The sequence below is a fragment of the Somniosus microcephalus genome, unplaced genomic scaffold (assembly GCF_052327205.1).
Source record: "Somniosus microcephalus isolate GS21.2 unplaced genomic scaffold, FLI_Smic_1.0 unresolved_chr1, whole genome shotgun sequence".
NCBI classification, from domain to species: domain Eukaryota; kingdom Metazoa; phylum Chordata; class Chondrichthyes; order Squaliformes; family Somniosidae; genus Somniosus; species Somniosus microcephalus.
In genome coordinates this window covers 45295564-45316073 of record NW_028225179.1, presented here as the reverse complement: position 1 = coordinate 45316073, position 20510 = coordinate 45295564, and the positions used below count along the sequence as shown (strand labels likewise).

The window sequence follows — 20510 nt, the reverse complement described above, 5'->3', positions numbered from 1 at the left end:
GCACGGCAAGAGAGCCCCAGGTGGGCAGAGGAAACTCTTCAAGGACACCCTCAAAGCCTCCTTGAAAAAGTGCAACATCCCCACCGACACCTGGGAATCCCTGGCCCAAGACCGCACAGAGTGGAGGAGAAGCATCCGGGAAGGCGCCGAACACCTCGAGTCTCTTCGCCGGGAGCAAGTGGAAGCCAAGCGCAAGGAGCGCACGTCAACCCAAGCACCCCACCCACCCGCCCCTTCAACCACCATCTGCCCCACCTGTGACAGAGACTGTAGGTCCCGCATTGGACTCAGCAGTCACCTGTGAACTCATTTTTAATGTGGAAGCAAGTCATCCTCGGTTCCGAGGGACTGCCTAAGAGAGAGAGAGAGAGAGATATGCGGGCAGAACAAATGAAGGACAACGACTCGATGAGTTGACAATTGAGTGCGTGTTTATTCGGCCAGAGCGAACTGCACATGCTCATACAAAACCACTTGCTTACAATACAGCTGCCTCACCTGGGATCTTCCTGACTGCTCGCCACCTGAGTATATAACTCTGGTTATGGGTTCAGTCTAAGGTAGACATTAGATTTTTAAAAGGTTATGCGTTTTGGAAAATCAGACAGTGGTGATGTAATGATATGGCAATTCTATTTTGGGCACATACCCAAGACATTGTCTAGATTCCAATGTCAGTTTTCTAATGTATTAATAATAAATTATTGTTTTCTTTATAAAGCTATGGTTTGTGCCTGAAGTTTCTATAGGAAGAAGAGCTCATTGTGTCAAAAATAAAATTAAAATCATGTAGATATACAAAGGCAATCCCCCAAATTAAAGTGTCGCAACTTTTGCTCTGACAGAGGGGCCGTCTTTCGAACGAGACGTTAAACCGAGGGCCCCCGCCGGTCCTCTCGGGTGGATGCAAAAGATCCTACGACCGCTATTGGGAGTAGAGCAGGGGGGAGTTCTCCCCGGTGTCCTGGGGCCAATATTTATCCCTCAACCAACATCACTAAAAGCAACAGATCATCTGGTCATTTATCACACTGCTGTTCATGGGAATCTTGCTGTGCGCAAATTGGCTGCCGTGTTTCCTACACTACAGCAGTGACTACACTTCAAAAAGTACTTCATTGGCTGTAAAGCGCTTTGGGACGTCCTGAGGTGGTGAAAGGCGCTACATAGATGCAGGTCTTTCTTTTTTCATTCTTCAACGCATATCACTCGAAATGAGACGCGACAATATCCTCTTAAAAATCGACAAGTACAGGAATCAGTCAAGCAAATTCAACACTAACATTAAGAGAGAGAATCGGACAAATACTTGAAGGGGAAAAAAAAAATTACAGGGCGAGCGGGATTAATTGGAGAGCTCGGCCAAAGGGCCGAATGGCCTCCTTCTTGTGCGGGATCGTTCTATGATTCCATACTAGATCGAGTGTGGGTTGGCATCCGGATTAGTACGAGACCTGACTGGAGCAATTCAGGGAAGGGAACCGGCCACCCCGATCTGGTCTGGGCCTACTCGTAACTCCAGTCTCACACCAGATGGTTGCGTCTTAAATGCCCTCTGGGGGGGCCAATCTTTGTATCAGCACTTCCCAGGCTGCACTGCCTCTATAGGGACAGGAGGAGGCCATTCAGCCCCTCGAGCCTGTTCACCACCATTCAATCACACCGAGGCTGACCTCTATCTCAACTCCATCTACACCATATCGGTTGGCACCCTCACCCAAAGAAATGAATCTATCGGCTATTTACAATCTACATCAATGACTTAGATGAGGGGACCGAGTGTAATGTATCCAAGTTTGCTGACGATACAAAGCTAAGCGGGATTATAAACTGTGAGGAGGACGCAAAGAGGCTGCAAAGGGATAGAGGCGGGTTAAGTGAATGGGCAAGAAGGTGGCAGATGGAATATAATATGGAGAAATGTGAAATTCTCCACTTTAGTAGGAAGAATAGAAAAGCAAAAACATTTTTTAAAAGGTGAGATTCTAGTAAATGTTGGTGTTCAGAGGGACCTGGGTGTCCTTGTACACGAATCACAAAAAAGTTAATATGCAGGTACAGCAAGCAATAAGGAAGGCAAATGGTATGTTGGCCTTTATTGCAAAGGGGGTTGGAGTATAATAGTAAGGAAGTCTTGCTGCAATTGTACAGGGCCTTGGTGAGACCACACCTGGAGTACTGTGCACAGTTTTGGTCGCCTTAGCTAAGGAAAGACAAACTTGCCTTGGAGATGGTGCAACGAAGGTTCACTAGATTGATTCCTGGGATGAGAGGGCTGTCCTATGATGAGAGATTGTGTAGAATGGGCCGATACTCTCTGGAGTTTAGAAGAATGAGAGGTGATCTCAGTGAAACATACAAGATTCTTACAGGGCTTGACAGGGTAGAGGCAGGGAGGATGTTTCCCCTGGCTGGGGAGTCTAGAACCAGGGGTCACAGTCTCAGAATAAGGGGTCGGCCATTTAGGACTGAGATGAGGAGGTATTTCTTCACTCGGAGGGTGGTGAATCTTTGGAATTCTCTACCCCAGAGGGCTGTGGAGGCTCCGTCGTTGAGTATATTGAAGACAGAGATCGATAGAATTTTGACTATTAAGGGAATCAAGGGACATGGGGATCAGGCGGGAAAGTGGGGATGAGGTAGAAGATCAGCCATGATCTTATTGAATGGCGGAGCAGGCTCGAAGGGCCGAATGGCCGACTCCTGCTCCTAATTCTTATGTTCTTATCCATCTCGTCTTCAAAGCTCCAATTGTCCTGGCGCGGCTGAGAAAACGCTGCCGCCATTTCCCGGCGAACAACGCTGGTTCAAGGAGACTGCGGATATTGTGGCTCTGGGCAGTATCCCGCGTTTCCTCTCCATCTGATGGCTCACGTTGGCGAATCGGAATTCGCCCAGGCGTATAAAATTCAGCTCAATTTCCATCATTCCCGGTCACAGTTTACGATCACTTTCCCCCCCCGCCTCACCACCCCTTTCCTACACCCCTCTCAGGTTCTGCTCATCGCACCCCCCCCCCACCGGCCATCGCTGCCGGCGCTTAATCTGTCAGAAGGATCAAGCAGAGCAGGAGGGAGAAGAGGCTGCCCAGCTGGTGTAGGAGCCCCCCCGCGCCTCCCGGCGCCCCGTTCAGGCAGCCCTCGCGCGAGGTTGGCCACACCACCATCGGTGAGACGTACTGCAGCCCGGTGACTTTCGCGCTGATCCAGCCCTGGAAAGCTGCCACATCGGTGTAGACGCCGGGCCGGTTTTGTCGCCCGCAGCCGTCGCCAAAGCTCACGATGCCCACCAGCACCCAGGTACCGTTGTTAAAGTAGACCAGCGGCCCACCTGAATCCCCCTGTTCACCAAACAAAGAACACAGGTTGAAATTAGAACTGTCCCCGTCACACACTCCCACGGCAGGTACAGCATGGGTTAGATACAGAGTAAAACTCCCTCTACACTGTCCCATCAAACACTCCCAGGACAGGTACAGCACGGGTTAGAGACAGAGTAAAGCTCCCTCTACACTGTCCCATCAAACACTCCCAGTGCAGGTACAGCACGGGGTTAGATATGGAATAAAGCTCCCTCTCCACTGCCCCAACAAAAACACCCGGGGCAGGTACAGCACGGGTTAGATGCAGAGTAAAGCTCCCTCTACACTGTCCCCATCAAACACTCCCGGGGCAGTTACAGCACGGGTTAGATGCAGAGTAAAGCTCCCTCTACACTGTCCCATCAAACACTCCCAGGGCAGGTACAGCACGGGTTAGAGACAGAGTAAAGCTTCCTCAACACTGTCCCATTAAACTCTCCCAGGGCAGGTACAGCACGGGGTTAGAGACAGAGTAAAGCTCCCTCTACACTGTCCCATCAAACACTCCCAGGGCAGGTACAGCACGGGGTTAGATATGGAATAAAGCTCCCTCTCCACTGCCCCAACAAAAACACCCGGGGCAGGTACAGCACGGGTTAGATGCAGAGTAAAGCTCCCTCTACACTGTCCCCATCAAACACTCCCGGGGCAGGTACAGCACGGGTTAGATGCAGAGTAAAGCTGCCTCTACACTGTCCCCATCAAACACTCCCGGGGCAGGTACAGCACGGGTTAGATACAGAGTAAAGCTTCTTCTACACAGTCACATCAAACACTCCCAGGGCAGGTACAGCACGGGTTAGATACAGAGTAAAGCTCCCTCAACACTGTCCTATCAAACAATCCCGGGGCAGGTACAGCACGGGTTAGATACAGAGTAAAGCTCCCTCTACACTGTCCTATCAAACAATCCCGGGGCAGGTACAGCATGGGTTAGATACAGAGTAAAGCAACCTCTACACTGTGCCCATCAAACACTGCCGGGGCAGGTATGGCACGGGTTAGATACAGAGTAAAGCTCCCTCTACACCGCCCCATCAAACACTCCCAGGGCAGGTACTGCACGGGTTAGATACAGAGTAAAGCTCCCTCTACACTGTCCCCATCAAACACTCCCGGGGCAGGTACAGCACGGGTTAGATACAGAGTAAAGCTCCCTCTACACTGTCCCCATCATACACTCCCAGGGCAGGCACAGCACAGGGTTAGATACAGAGTAAAGCTCCCTCTACACTGTCCCATCAAACACTCCCAGGGCAGGTACAGCACGGGTTAGATACAGAGTAAAGCTCCCTCTACACTGTCCTATCAAACAATCCCGGGGCAGGTACAGCATGGGTTAGATACAGAGTAAATCTCCCTCTACACTGTCCCATCAACACTCCCAGGGCAGGTACAGCACGGGTTAGATACAGAGTAAAACTCCCTCTACACTGTCCCATCAAACACTCCCAGGGCAGCTACAGCACGGGTTAGATACAGAGTAACGCTCCCGCGACACTGCCCCGTGAAACACTCCCAGGGCAGGTACAGCACGGGTTAGATACAGAGTAAAGCTCCCTCTACACTGACCCATCAAACACTCCCAGGGCCGATACAGCATGGGTTAGATACAGAGTAAAGCTCCCTCTACACTGTCCCATCAAACACTCCTGGTGTAATGTATGTACCTTTAAGGGGGGAACGACTTTGTACAGCTCATGTATACTGTAGTACCGGCATACTAGGGCAACCAGTCTTGGCCCACGACTACCGAACAGAAAAATGGCAGCTAGGAACGATATGCACACGGCAGGGCCCACTAATGTACACAGTGGACGTTGGGGAGAGCATCGTGAGACGCCATGCTGACCAGATCCTAGAGTCACAGGAACAAGTCAACCCCATGCCTTGCCCATACGTACCTGGTGTTGAACCCGACGTACAGGTCGCATCTACCCCAGAAACAGTAGCATCGGAAGCTGATGAACCAACCGACGATAGGGGGCCAGAATCGCCTCCGCACCAAGAGCAAGACACTCGGGAAAGGCGCTATCCAGAAAGGATCAGGAAGCCTCCCCAAAGACTGAATTTATAAATAGACTATTTTCAGCTAATGTTGCATGTTAAAAGTGTTAATTGTAATTAGTTTGATATTTAATTGTTAAATGAATGTTATGGTACTGTTAATCTAAAAGGGCAGGAATTGTAATGTATGTACCTTTAAGGGGGGAACTACTTTGTACAGCTCATGTATACTGTAGTACCGGCAGTGACCACACCTGTCTATAACGCTGAGTAGTAATCTGTACAGATTCAGTTGCAGTCTGAGCCACGTTGAGTAAACACCGTTGTACCGTTCTCCGCAGTCTGTGTCTGATTATACACGGACGTAACATTGGCGACGAGGCAGGTTCGAACCTACCTGCAACTCTGCATCACCTCCCGGGGATTCGTTCCTGGAGATCAGTTGATTGGAGGTCAAGGCCAGAGACTCGGGCGTCGACCACGGGCAACCGCCCAGTCATCCAGCAGAGACTCGAGAATTGCGGTGGAGGCTGTCGAGAGCCAGGCTTGGCTTTCCAGTCGAAGTGGTCCAGCGAAACGGGCTGGCAACAGGTAGTGCGCAGACCCTTCCCGGACAGCGGCGGGCTAGAGCCCGACCGAGCGGCACAGCAAAGGGCCGAGCAGCGTCGACGGGGGAGAGAGAGAGAGGGCAGAGCACACAGGGCGCAGCCTGTGTTCAGGGGCCGAGCAGCGTCGGAGAGAGGGAGAGAGAGAAGCGCGCGAAACCTACAGGGCGCTGCCATTGCCATGAGAACCGCCGGGAGCGGCGTCGGCAGCAGCGGGGGAGGAAGGAAAGCGCGGGAGATGCCATTTTAAACCACACCCAAAATGCCGAAGAGTGGCAGTATCACCGCATTTGACAATGAAGTCGAAGATTGGACTACATATGTCGAATGAATAGAGGTATACTGCGAGGCAAATGAGGTGTCAGATGACAAGAAAGCGTCGGTGTTGTTAAATTTAATGGGTGCTAAGATGTATGGTTTATTACAAAATCTAGTAACCCCAACGAAGCCAATGGAAAAGAGTTTTGAAGACATAGTAACGATACTAAAGGAACATTTAAACCCCACACCGCTGCTGATAGCAGAAAGATTCAAGTTTCACAAACGGAACCAGCATAAGGATGAAAGCAATGCTGATTATTTAACAGAACTGCGCAAACTATCGAAACACTACCAGCTTGGAGCGGGACTGGCAGATACCTTAAGGGACAATTTTGTGTGTGGGCTTCAAAGTGAAGGAACCCAGAAACGGCTTTTATCTGAAAAGGTCCTTGCGCTGGAAAAGGCTTTCAGCATTGCGGTATCATATGAAGCAGCAGTACGGGGCGCTGCAGAGATACAACAGAGACCGCAAGAATATGGCACAAACGAAATGTCATATGGAACAGAGAAGTGCTATCGCTGCGGCAGAACAACACACGACCAGAATGATTGCTGGTTCAAAGACAAAGTGTGCAGACAGTGTGGAAAAGTAGGACACATAGCACGAGTCTGCAGGTCGGGAAAGAAAACCAGCAATAAGAAACTGACCAAAGGAAAGTACAAGAAGGTACATAAGATAACGGAGAATAGTTCAGACGAACAAAAGAGTGATAACGACTCCGAAAGCAGGGAACTGAGTAGTCTGAAACCACATAATGTGATCACAACGGAGGATCACCGAACCATTTGGGTCACTCGCAAGATAGCAGGAGTCCAGGTAAAGATGGAATTGGACACAGGATCAGCCCTAACAGTCATAAACCGACGGGACTATGAGCGGCTATTCTCACACATACCCTTGAGAGACACAAAAATTATTTTGAAGACGTACACGGGGCAAAAAGTCTACCCCAAAGGAAAAATAAGGGTGACCGTTATATATAATAACACCAAAACTAGACCTGTATGTATTGCAAGATGGAGGACCACCATTACTGGGACGTGAATGGATCCGGAAAATACAACTGGATTGGCATTCCATACAGGCACTGACTGTGGCTGACAAAAAGGATGACGACGTCACACCTGGGCGACTGTCAAAGGTCCTAACTGACGCGAAAGAAGTGTTCCAGCAAGGACTCGGAACACTAAAAGGCATGACAGCGACAATTAAAATTGAAGAAAACGCAAGCCCCAAATTTTTTAAGGCCAGATCGATACCTTATGCGATCCGCCCAGCCGTCGAAGCAGAGTTGGGGGTCTGGAACGTTCAGGTGTACTGTCCAAGGTAGACTGGAGCGAGTGGGCTACACCCATCGTCCCTGTGATGAAAAAGTCGTTGAGCAGCACGCCTGGGGAACCAAAGAAGGTTCGCATCTGTGGGGACTTTAAGGTAACAGTGAACCCGGTCCTTCACACCGTACAATATCCACTTCCGCGGATTGAAGATATTTTCGCCTCGCTATCTGGAGGGAAACGCTTCACTAAGATTGATATGGCCCAGGCGTATCTGCAAATGGAGGTAGAAGAAGCATCAAAAAAATACCTCACAATCAACACCCATAAAGGTCTCTACCAATACAACCGGCTGGTATTCGGGGTAGCATCAGCTCCGGCTATTTGGCAGAGGGCAATGGAACAAGTCCTGCAAGGGATCCCAGGGACCCAGTGTTGTTTGGACGACATCCTGGTCACGGGCGAAAATGTCAGTGATCACCTTGCCAACCTGGAGCAGGTGCTCACTAGATTGCAGGAATATGGGCTCCAAGCTAACCGCCCCAAATGTGAGTTTTTTAGAAAACAGATCTCGTATTGTGGCCACGTTATCGATAAAGAGGGGTTACATAAGTCCCCAGAGAAGATTGAGGCAGCAGTCAAGGCTCCAGCACCGGAAAATGTGTCACAACTGTGGTGTATGTAACCTGTTCCACCTTAAGAGAACTTAAGCCTATTCCACCTTAAGAGATGTACTACTTTCTCTGGCTGCTGTATACGTAATACCGGTGGTGACCACCGGTATATAAGCACTGTGTAGTAATATTGTATTTAGTAGTAGTCCTGACCTCCAACCAGTAAAGACCTGTTGAACTTTAATCTTGTAGTCTGTGTTAGTAATTACAACTAGAACACACAGACTTAACAGTGGCGACGAGTCCGATTCTTACCCTGCGGCAGTTTATATCCACGGCAGCTTCGTCCACAGAACGGACGTCGAAGAGAGGCTTCCACCCTCATCACCCTGCTGGAAGACACGTCGCGCGGCAGACATCGAGAAACCAGAGTGCAGAAGACATCCTGAACTCGAAGCCTCCATCAGTGGCTGTCAGCTATCTTCTTTCTACCTCGGTGGTGGGTCAGCCGGGCAGCGACGCGACCAGAAAGTCGGCCGCGTTGGCTGTACAGACGGGGAGGGAAGACGGAGGAATAAGGGCGGTGAGATCGATCGCGACCGGAGATAAGGGCCGGGCCACATTCGGGCCGAAAGGCACAGCGCGGGGACATCGATCGCGGCTGGTGATAAGGGCCGGGCCGCATTCGGGCTAAAAAGGCGCAGCGTCTGGGGCAACTGAAGGCGCGAGAGCCGCGGTGAAGCGGAGACAGCGTCGGGGGACGGGTGAAGACCGCCAAGCACGGGAAAACCGCCATTTTGTAGGCGGAGGACGAAGACAAGAGCGGGAAGCCGCCATCTTGGATAAAAATAAAAATAAATTAAATTGCAACGATGCCTAAACATGGGAACATTCATACCTTTGATAGCGACATCGAAGATTGGGCCATGTATGTAGAACGCATACAAAATTATTGTAAAGCAAATAAAATCCCAGATGAAGAGAAAGCACTAACATTATTAAACTTAATGGGTGCGAAGACATACGGGCAATTGAAACACCTTTTATCACCAGATGAACCGGCGGATAAGACGTTCGAAGAGATTGTTACTGTCCTGAAAAATCATCTAAACCCCACGCCGCTGATGCTAGCGGAACGATTTAAATTTTACAGCAGAAGGCAGCTGAAGGATGAAAGCAATGCTGAATATTTAATAGAATTGCGTAAGCTAGCAAAGTACTGTCAGTTTGGAATGAGACTGACAGAGGCGCTACGAGATAAATTTGTGTGTGGTTTATTAAAAGAAGATACACAAAAGCGACTGCTCGAGGAGAATGAGCTGACGCTTGAGAAAGCGGTCACTATGGCAGCAGCACACGAAGCCACAGCGAGAGGCACGGCAGTAATGCAGCTACGGTCACCGGAACTCAGTACAAATAAATTGGGTTTGAGTACTGTAAAATGTTATCGTTGTGGAAAGACAACGCACGATCAGAACCAGTGTTGGTTTAAAAACCAAGAATGCAGAACGTGTGGCAGGCTTGGCCACATAGCTAAAGTATGCCGGTCAGGAAAGAAGACCAGCAACAAAAAGTCACCGCAAGGAAAATACATAAAGGTACACAAGGTGACAAAGAACAGTTCGACCGAACAGAAGTCAGATTCAGACGCTAGCAGTAATGAACTGGGTAGCTTAAGAGTACACAACGTTGGTAAGGATGCAGATCTCCAGACAATTTGGGTCACCCTTCAGATAGCAGGAGTCCAAGTAAAGATGGAATTGGACACTGGACCGGCATTGACGGTCATGAATAAGAAAGATTACAAAAGGTTATTCCAACATATTCCCCTACGGGATACGGAGATTATATTGAAAACATACACGGGGCAAAGAGTGTACCCCATCGGAAAGAGAGGTAAAAGTGGTCCACAAGGGCGAAGAAAGCCAAGTAATGGACTTATATGTGCTACCTGAAGGAGGTCCACCACTACTGGGATGGGAGTGGATTAGGGAAATGAATATGGACTGGCACTCCTTGAAGGCACTAACGGTAGATTCCAGGGAAACAGATGTCAAACCTAAACGATTGTCCAAAATATTGGATGATGCTAAAGAGGTGTTCCAGCAGGGACTGGGAACACTGAGAGGAATTACGGCAAACATCAAGATTGATGAACATGCACACCCAAAATTTTTTAAAGCCAGACCGGTACCCTATGCAATACAACCTACTGTAGAAGCGGAACTGGAAGCGCTAGAACGTTCAGGTGTACTCTCTAAGGTAGATTGGAGTGAGTGGGCTACGCCCATTGTTCCCGTTATGAAATGTCCTTCGAGCAACAAGCCAGGAGAACCAGGGAAGGTTCGCATCTGTGGAGATTTCAAAATCACCGTTAATCCGGTGCTTCACACGGTGCAGTATCCGCTTCCGCGGATTGAGGATATTTTTGCTTCGTTGTCTGGCGGGAAACACTTCATCAAGATAGGCCTGGCGCAGGCGTACTTGCAGATGGAGGTTGAAGAAGAGTCACGCCAATACCTCACGATCAACACGCATCGAGGTTTGTACCAGTACAATAGGCTGGTTTTTGGAGTGGCATCGGCTCCAGCAATTTGGCAGAGGGCCATGGAGCAGGTATTACAGGGAATTCCAGGCACACAATGTTACCTGGACAATATTCTGATTACAGGTGATGGTGATGAAGAACACCTCGCAAACTTGGAACTGGTGCTCAACAGACTGAAAGAGTATGGACTTAGAGTTAATCGGCAGAAATGTGAGTTCTTTCAGAAGCGGATCTCGTACTGTGGTCATGTCATTGACCGGGAGGGACTTCATAAGTTTCCTGACAAGATAGAGGCAGTTGTAAAGGCTCCTGCTCCGGATAATGTCTCTCAGTTGAGGTCGTTTCTAGGATTGATTAACTATTACCATAAATTTCTACCAAATCTATCCACGGTACTGCACCCGCTAAACGCTCTTTTACAGAAGGGGGTACCATGGGAATGGAGCGAAAACTGTAAGAAGGCATTTCGCAAAAGCAAAGAATTGATCACCTCAGAGGAAGTGTTGGCTCACTTCAACCCGACACTGCCTATTCGGTTGGCTTGTGATGCTTCTCCATATGGTATTGGGGCAGTACTCTCACACAAGTTGCCAAATGGCACGGAAAGGCCAGTCGCGTTTGCATCCAGATCATTGACCTCCGCTGAGCGCAACTATGCGCAGATCGATAGGGAGGCTCTCAGCCTTGTATGGGGAGTGAAGAAGTTTAATCATTACCTGCAGGGCCAAAAATTCACACTTCTGACAGACCATCAGCTGTTGGTATCCATTTTTAACCCTAAGAAGGGTGTTTCAGTGATGACAGCACAGCGTCTCCAGAGATGGTCCCTTTTCCTAGGGGCACATCAATATCAAATAGAATTCAAAGGTACGAAGCAGCATGGCAATGCTGATGGGCTGTCGCGCCTGCCACTACCTGAAGAAGAAGAAACGACGAAAGTTGACCCTGTTGAGTTATTTCATTCGACCATCATCGAGTGTTTACCAGTCACCAATGCAAGTATTGAAAGAGAAACCAGGAATGACCCGACACTGTCCAGAGTCTACGAGGTGACAGTGAAAGGATGGCCAACACGTGGTGATCCTCTGTTACCGGCATTCTCAGCAAGGCGAGACCAGCTGTCCGTCTGCCATGGTACTTTGATGTACGGGACAAGAGTGATTATTCCTCCCGAGTTAAGGGAAAGAGTTCTAAAAGAACTGCATGAAGGTCATCTGGGGGGAGTTAAGATGAAAAGTCTTGCTAGGGCTTATGTATGGTGGCCGGGTATTGACCAACAGATAGAGGAGTTGACGAAAAGCTGCGCTGGGTGCCAAAAAGTGCAAAATGCACCTCCGATCGCACCACTACACCCATGGGAATGGCCTTCAGCCCCATGGCAACGCGTACATATTGACTTTGCTGGTCCATTCATGGACTCCATGTTCCTAATTGCGGTGGACGCACATTCCAAATGGCCAGAAGTGATCAAGATGAATACCACTACTTCAGAAAAGACAATTGCGGTGTTAAGAACAATATTCGCAAGGAACGGATTGCCAGAACAGATCTGTTCAGACAACGGACCACAGTTCGTGTCGGAAGAATTCCAAAAATTCTTAAAGAAGAATGGGGTGAAACATTATACCTCTGCCCCATATCATCCGGCGACAAACGGGTTGGCCGAGAGATTTGTCCAAACATTCAAAAAGGCAATAAAGGCCATGAACGATGATCAGATTCCGCTACAGCACAAGGTGGACAACTTCCTAATGGCATATCGAAACGCCGCTCATGCAGTGACTAACCAAAGTCCTGCCATGATGTTTTATAACAGGAGGTTGCGGTCCAGGTTGGACTTGTTAAAACCAAATGTGCGGAGGGAAGTGGAAAACAAACAGTTCCGGCATATTAATAACAAGACCACTCGAAGTTTCGACGTAGGACAACCAGTGTTGGCAAGGGGCTATGGAAACGAAAAATGGCAGTCCGGAACAATTCGGGCCAGACAAGGACCTCTGATGTACACAGTAGGTATTGGTAACAATGTGATAAGGCGTCATGCGGATCAACTGGTAGAATCGAGAGCAAGGGTCGAACCCATGGTTGCGACAGAGACAACTGTGGAAGACGTTAATGAACCTGAAGCATCTACCTCGGCAGGGAATGTACCTGATGATGATAACACCCAATGCATGGGAGACCAACTAGAGGAGTCACCTCAGCAACAGGAATCAGAGACCACTGAAAGGCGTTATCCAAACCGAATCAGAAGGCCTCCTGAGAGACTGAACCTTTGAAGTGTTTATACCTGAAGTTATATATGTTATTATGTTATGTTAAATGGGGATATGACTGTTAAGCTAAAAAGGGAGGATTGTGGTGTATGTAACCTGTTCCACCTTAAGAGAACTTAAGCCTGTTCCACCTTAAGAGATGTACTACTTTCTCTGGCTGCTGTATACGTAATACCGGTGGTGACCACCGGTATATAAGCACTGTGTAGTAATATTGTATTTAGTAGTAGTCCTGACCTCCAACCAGTAAAGACCTGTTGAACTTTAATCTTGTAGTCTGTGTTAGTAATTACAACTAGAACACACAGACTTAACAACAACTGAGGTCGTTCCTCAGGCTGGTAAACTACTACCATAAGTTCTTGCCAAATTTGTCTACAATACTACACCCACTGAACACCCTACTGCAAACTGGGGTGCCATGGAAGTGGAGTGACGAATGTAGACGAGCTTTCCAGAAGAGCAAAACACTAATCACATCGAAAGAGGTATTGGCCCATTACAACCCAGCATTACCAATTTGGTTGGCATGTGATGCGTCACCCTACGGCATTGGAGCGGTGCTGTCGCACAAATTCTCGGACGGCTCAGAGAGGCCAATAGCCTTTGCGTCACGATCACTAACCTCAGCCGAGCGTAACTATGCCCAGATTGACAGGGAGGCCCTCAGCCTAGTGTGGGGAGTGAAAAAGTTCAATCACTATCTGCACGGGCAGAAATTCACCTTGCTGACTGATCACCAGCCTCTTGTCTCCATTTTTAATCCGAAGAAGGGCGTTCCGGTGATGACTGCGCAACGACTACAAAGATGGTCACTTTTTCTAGGGGCGCACCACTATGAGATTGAATATAAGGGCACGAAACAGCATGGTAATGCTGATGGGCTATCACGCCTGCCACTGCCTACTGCGGAGGAAGCACCAGCAGTGGATCCTGTCGAAATATTCCATTCGACTATAGTTGAATACCTACCGGTAACTAACGCTTGTATCGAAAAGGAAACCCGAAATGACCCGACACTGTCTCGGGTATATGATTTGACGGTGAAGGGATGGCCAGCACATGGCGACTCACTGTTGCCAGCATTCTCGACAAGGAGAGAACAGCTGTCAGTGTGCCGGGGGACCTTGATGTGTGGATCCCGAGTGGCAATTCCACCCAAGTTAAGGGATAGAGTGCTCAATGAGCTTCATGAGGGTCATCTGGGAGGGGTAAAAATGAAAAGCCTAGCCAGGGCTTATGTGTGGTGGCCAGGAATTGATAAACAAATCGAGGACCTGACCAAGAGCTGCTCAGGATGCCAGAAAGTCCAAAATGCACCACCACAGGCCCCTCTACACCCATGGGAGTAGCCCTCATCTCCATGGCAATGGGTGCATATAGATTTTGCTGGTCCATTCATGGACTCAATGTTTTTAATAGCCGTGGATGCGCACTCGAAATGGCCTGAGGTCATCAAAATGTCCTCCACCACCACGGAGAAAACTATTGCAGTCCTACGGACCATTTTTGCCAGGAATGGCTTGCCAGAACAGATTTGCTCCGACAACGGACCACAGCTGTGTCCGAAGAGTTCCGGAGGTTCTTGAAAAAGAATGGGGTAAGGCATTACACATCTGCCCCCTATCATCCAGCCACAAATGGATTGGCTGAGAGGTTCGTACAAACCTTTAAGAAGGCAATAAAGGCTATGTACAATGACAACATTCCGCTGCAGCACAAGGTGGACAATTTCCTGTTGGCCTACCGGAATGCGACACATGCAGTCACCAACCAGGCCCCAGCCATGATGTTCTTTAACTGAAGGTTAAGATCTTGCCTGGATTTGCTCAGACCAAACATACGAAGAGATGTTGAGGGTAAGCAATTCCAGCACATCCATGAGAAGCCAACAAGGAGCTTCAATGTAGGGCAACCAGTCTTGGCCCACGACTACCGAACAGAAAAATGGCAGCCAGGAACGATATGCACACGGCAGGGCCCACTAATGTACACAGTGGACGTTGGGGAGAGCATCGTGAGACGTCATGCTGACCAGATCCTAGAGTCACAGGAACAAGTCAACCCCATGCCTCGCCCATACGTACCTGGTGATGAACCCGACGTACAGGTCGCATCTACCCCAGAAACAGTAGCATCGGAAGCTGATGAACCAACCTACGACAGGGGGCCAGAATTGCCTCCGCACCAAGAGCAAGACACTCAGGAAAGGCGCTATCCAGAAAGGATCAGGAAGCCTCCCCAAAGACTGAATTTATAAATAGGCTATTTTCAGCTAATGTTGCATGTTAAAAGTGTTAATTGTAATTAGTTTGATATTTAATTGTTAAATGAATGTTATGGTACTGTTAATCTAAAAGGGCAGGAATTGTAATGTATGTACCTTTAAGGGGGGAACTACTTTGTACAGCTCATGTATACTGTAGTACCGGCAGTGACCACACTTGTATATAACGCTGAGTAGTAATCTGTACAGATTCCGTTGCAGTCTGAGCCACGTTGAGTAAACACCGTTGTACCGTTCTCCGCAGTCTGTGTCTGATTATACACGGACGTAACACCCGGGGCAGGTACAGCATGGGTTAGATACAGAGTAAAGCTCTCTCTACACTGTCCCTCCAAACACTCCCAGGGCAGGTACAGCACGGGGTTAGATACAGAGTAAAGCTCCCTTTACACCGTCCCATCAAAACACTCCTGGGGCAGGTACAGCATGGGTTAGATACAGAGTAAAGCTCCCGCGACACTGTCCCATCAAACACTCTCAGGGCAGGTACAGCACGGGTTAGATACAGAGTAATGCTCCCTCTACACTGTCCCCATCAAACACTTTCAGGGTAGGTAAAGCACGGGTTAGATACAGAGTAAAGCTCCTTCTACACTGGCTCATCAAACACTTCCAGGGCAGGTACAGCACGGGGTTAGATACAGAGTAAAGCTCCCTCTACACCGTCCCATCAAACACTCCCAGGGCAGGTATAGCACAGGGTGAGATACAGAGTAAAGCTCCCTCTACACTGTCCCATCAAACACTCCCAGGACAGTTACAGCACTGGTTAGATACACAGTAAATCTCCCTCTACCCTGCCCCATTAAACACTCCCGGGGCAGGTACAGCACGGGTTAGATACAGAGTAAAGCTCCCTCTACATTATCCCATCAAACACTCCCAGGACAGGTACAGCACAGGTTAGATACAGAGTAAAGACCCCTCTACACTGTCCCATCAAACACTCCCAGGGCAGGTACAGCATGGGTTAGATACAGAGTAAAGCTCCCTCTACACTGTCCCGTCAAGGTGCTTTGACATCAGCACAGCTGCCCCTCTGCTGCACCAGTGTCCGATTCCCTCCTGGACGCTCAGACACCCATGGACGATCCAATTGAAGGACCAATTCCATCTTCAAGTTCCCCCTCTGCCTTCCCGTGGCCCTCCCCCTTGTCTCACCTGGCAGGCGTCCTTCATGCCCTCCGGAAAGCCGGCGCACAACATCGTATCGGTGATGTCGGGGGTTTCTGAGTCATCAGTCGCTCCTTCATGGTACAAACGGTTACAAGTCTGGTGTCCGATCAGGTCCACCTCCACTTCCTGAAGTGTCCCTGGTTTGCTGAGGGTGACTGCAAGAAGGAAACGGGTGGTGAAGAGAGTTCAAAGCGTCAGCGTACGGGGAGTGACTCCCGGTCCCAGAGGACAGTGTATCTAACGCACTGTGACACCAGGTCCAAGAGGACAGTGTGTCTAACGCACTATGACACCCGGTCCCAGAGGACAGTGTATCTAACGCACTGTGACATCCAGTCTCAGAGGACAGTGTATCTAACGCACTGTGACACCTGGTCCCAGAGGGGGAAACGACAGTGTATCTAACACACTGTGACACCCAGTCCCAGAGGGGGAAAGGACAGAGTATCTAACGCACTGCAACACCCGGTCCCAGAGGGGGAAAGGACAGAGTATCTAACGCACTGTGACACCCGGTCCCAGAGGGGGAAAGGACAGTGTATCTAACACACTGTGACACCCGGTCCCAGAGGGGGAAAGGACAGTGTATCTAATGCACTGTGACACCCGGTCCCAGAGGGGGAAAGGACAGTGTATCTAACACACTGTGACACCCGGTCCCAGAGGGGGAAAGGACAGTGTATCTAACGCACTGTGACACCCGGTCCCAGAGGGGGAAAGGACAGTGTATCTAACGCACTGTGACACCCGGTCCCAGAGGGGGAAAGGACAGTGTATCTAACACACTGTGACACCCGGTCCCAGAGGGGAAAGGACAGTGTAGCTAACACACTGTGACACCCGGTCCCAGAGAGGGAAAGGACAGTGTATCTAACACACTGTGACACCCGGTCCCAGAGGGGGAAAGGACAGTGTATCTAACACAATACAAATCGCTTTATTGGCATGATAAGGTACATCTTATGTTGCCAAAGCATCAAAATACATTTATGGTTGAACACATAAACGCGGTTCCATTCATACAGTGTATAAACAGGTATATCCCTGAGTTTATAAATATATTTTCGCCTTGTTTATATATACTCTTGTCTTAGTTTACTGGTTGTCCCTCTGTTCATGGCAAGCTGTAACATAGTGTGCCGCCAGTGTTACACAGCTTCTCTCCTCCCCCAGTAGGAATGGGAGTTTTTGGTTGTCAGTCAGATTTCTGAATTCAGGGCATATTTGTGAGAATTTTTGATAGAAATTCTCTCTGATGCCCTGATATTTTCCACAGGCTGTGAGGAAGTGCATCTCTGTCTCAACTACTCCCTGACTGCAGTGAGAGCACTGTGACACCCGGTCCCAGAGGGGGAAAGGACAGTGTATCTAACTGACTGAGCCGCAGATTGCCTCGTGAACTTACCGCTCTCCTTTGTATGACCCCACCCAGTCACCCAACAGTTGGCTCCACAGGGGAACTGGAAGTTTGAGCTCGGTAGGCAGATGGGTATGATGTAATTGGTGTACACAACTGAACGCCTAAGTTGCACCAGCGCAATGTCGTAGCCATCGTGTGGCTCAACGTATTTCTCATGTTTGGTGATGGATAATACTTTTGCACTTGCTTCGTTCTGATTAAATGCATCCTGCTGATATCTTCCAACGTAGATGATGTATTTCGGCACCTTGGACCTGCCCAATGCAACAAATACATGTGTTTATTTTCGAGCTTTCCAAATTCTGCTCATCAATTGGTAAGTGCAGACATCAAACAATCCTCGCGACGGGGAATTGACTGCGACCGGGATTATCTATCCCTTCTCGTCCTTCTGAAATTGTCTGCAGCCTTTGACACGGTTAACCACAAAAGTCTGCTCCAATGCCCCTCCACCATCAGAGTTATACAGCACAGAAAGAGACCCTTCGGCCCATCGTGTCCACGCCGGCCATCAAACCCTGTCTATTCTAATCCCATTTTCCAGCACTTGGTCCATAGCCTTGTATGCTATGGCGTTTCAAGTGCTCATCTAAATGCTTCTTGAATGTTGTGAGGGTTCCTGCCTCTACCACCCTTTCAGGCAGTGTGTTCCAGATTCCAACCACCCTCTGGGTGAAAAAGTTTTTCCTCAAATCCCCTCTGAACCTCCTGCCCCTTACCTTGAAACTATGCCCCCTGGTTATTGACCCCTCTACTAAGGGGAAAAGTTCCTTTCTATCTACCCTATCTATGCCCCTCATAATTTTGTACACCTCAATCAGGTCCCCCCTCCGCCTTCTCTGCTCTAAGGAAAACAACCCCAGCCTGTCCAGTCTCTCTTCATAGCTGAAGCGCTCCAGTCCAGGTAACATCCTGGTGAATCTCCTCTACACCCTCTCCAATGCAATCACATCCTTCCTATAGTGTGGCGACCAGAACTGCACACAGTATTCCAGCTGTGGCCTAACTAGTGTTTTGTACAGCTCCATCATAACATCCCTGCTCTTATATTCTATGCCTTGGCTAATGAAGGCAAGTATCCCATATGCCTTTTTAACCACCTTATCTACCTGTCCTGCTGCCTTCAGGGATCTATGTACATGCACACCAAGGTCCCTCTGATCCTCTGTCCTTCCTAGGGTCCGACCATTCATTGTGTATTTCTTTGCCTTGTTAGTCCTCCCAAAATGCATCACCTCACACTTTTCAGGGTGCAAATTCCATTTGCCACTGTTCTGCCCATCTGAAGAACCCGTCCATATCGTCCTGTAGCCTGAGGCTTCCCTCCTCGCTATTTACCACTCCACCAATTTTCGTGTCATCTGCGAACTTACTGATCATACCTCCTACATTCATATCTAAATCATTAATGTACACTACAAACAGCAAAGGACCCAGCACCGATCCCTGCGGTACACCACTGGACACAGGCTTCCAGTCACAAAAACAATCTTCGACCATCACCCTCTGCCCCCTGCAACTAAGCCTGTTACGTCCGTGAATAATTGAGACACGGACAGCAGGAGTGAACAAAGTAAGTCTTTACTGGTGGGAGTCCATAGTGAAACTAAAAACACAGAGGCTCAATAGCACCTTTTATACAGGGGTGGTCACTGCCGGTACTGCAGTCTGAGACCAGTTATTCTCTTAAAGGTACATACACAACAATTCCTCCCCTTTTAGATAAACAGTACATAACATTCATTTAACAACTAAATGATAACTAGTTACAATCACAATTACTGTTGCTAGATACATTGGTTAAGCTTAAGCAATTATAAGTTCAGTCTTTGAGGAGGCTTCCTGATTCTGTCTGGATAACGCCTCTTTGGGGTATCAGGTTCTTCTGGCAATGTTGAGTCGGGATCAATGTCGTTGTTTGGTTCATCTGCTTCCAATATTACCGGTTCTGCGGTAGCTGCAATTGGAACGTCGATTTCATTACCAGGTGTATCAGATCGTGGTGTGGAGTTGACGTTTTCCCGTGACTCTAGATTCTGGTCAGCATGGCGTCTTACAATGTTCTCCCCAACGTCCACGGTATACATGAGAGGTCCTTGTCGTGTACAAATCGTTCCTGGCTGCCATTTCTCAGTGCGGTAGTCCCGGGCCAAAACTGGTTGACCTATCTTAAAACTCCTGGTCGGCCTTTCATTCATATTCTGAAACTGCCTGTTCTCCACATCTCTTCGGACGTTTGGCTTAACCAAATCCAAGCGGCATCGTAGTCTTCGACTGAAGAACATCATGGCTGGAGTTTGGTTGGTAACCGCATGTGTCGCATTCCGGTAGGCAAACAAGAAGTTGTCCACCTTGTGTTGTAGGGGTATATCTTCATTACACATTGCCTTGATAGCCTTCTTGAATGTTTGGACAAACCTCTTGGCCAATCCATTAGTGGCTGGATGATATGGGGCAGATGTGTAATGCTTAACACCATTGTTCTTTAAGAACCTCCGGAACTCTTCAGACACAAACTGTGGTCCATTGTCAGAGCAAATCTGTTCAGGCAGCCCACTCCTGGTGAATATGGTTCGTAAAACTGTGATAGTTTTTTCCGTGGTGGTTGAGGACATTTTTA

At 48.8% G+C, this 20510-nt stretch overlaps 1 protein-coding gene across 1 annotated transcript in view; it reads right to left on the bottom strand.

Moving 5' to 3' along the window:
- Positions 1-413: 413 nt before the first annotated feature.
- Positions 414-20510, bottom strand: part of LOC147094893 (serine protease 33-like) — a 55197-nt gene continuing 35100 nt past the window's right edge. Inside the window, exons 4-6 of the mRNA XM_085974518.1 lie at positions 17876-18144; positions 16456-16625; positions 414-3340 (exon numbers count right to left, since the gene is read on the bottom strand). Of these exons, the coding sequence (XP_085830644.1) occupies positions 3041-3340; positions 16456-16625; positions 17876-18144 (739 nt within the window). The 3' untranslated portion in view covers positions 414-3040. The remainder of the gene's footprint in view (positions 3341-16455; positions 16626-17875; positions 18145-20510) is intronic.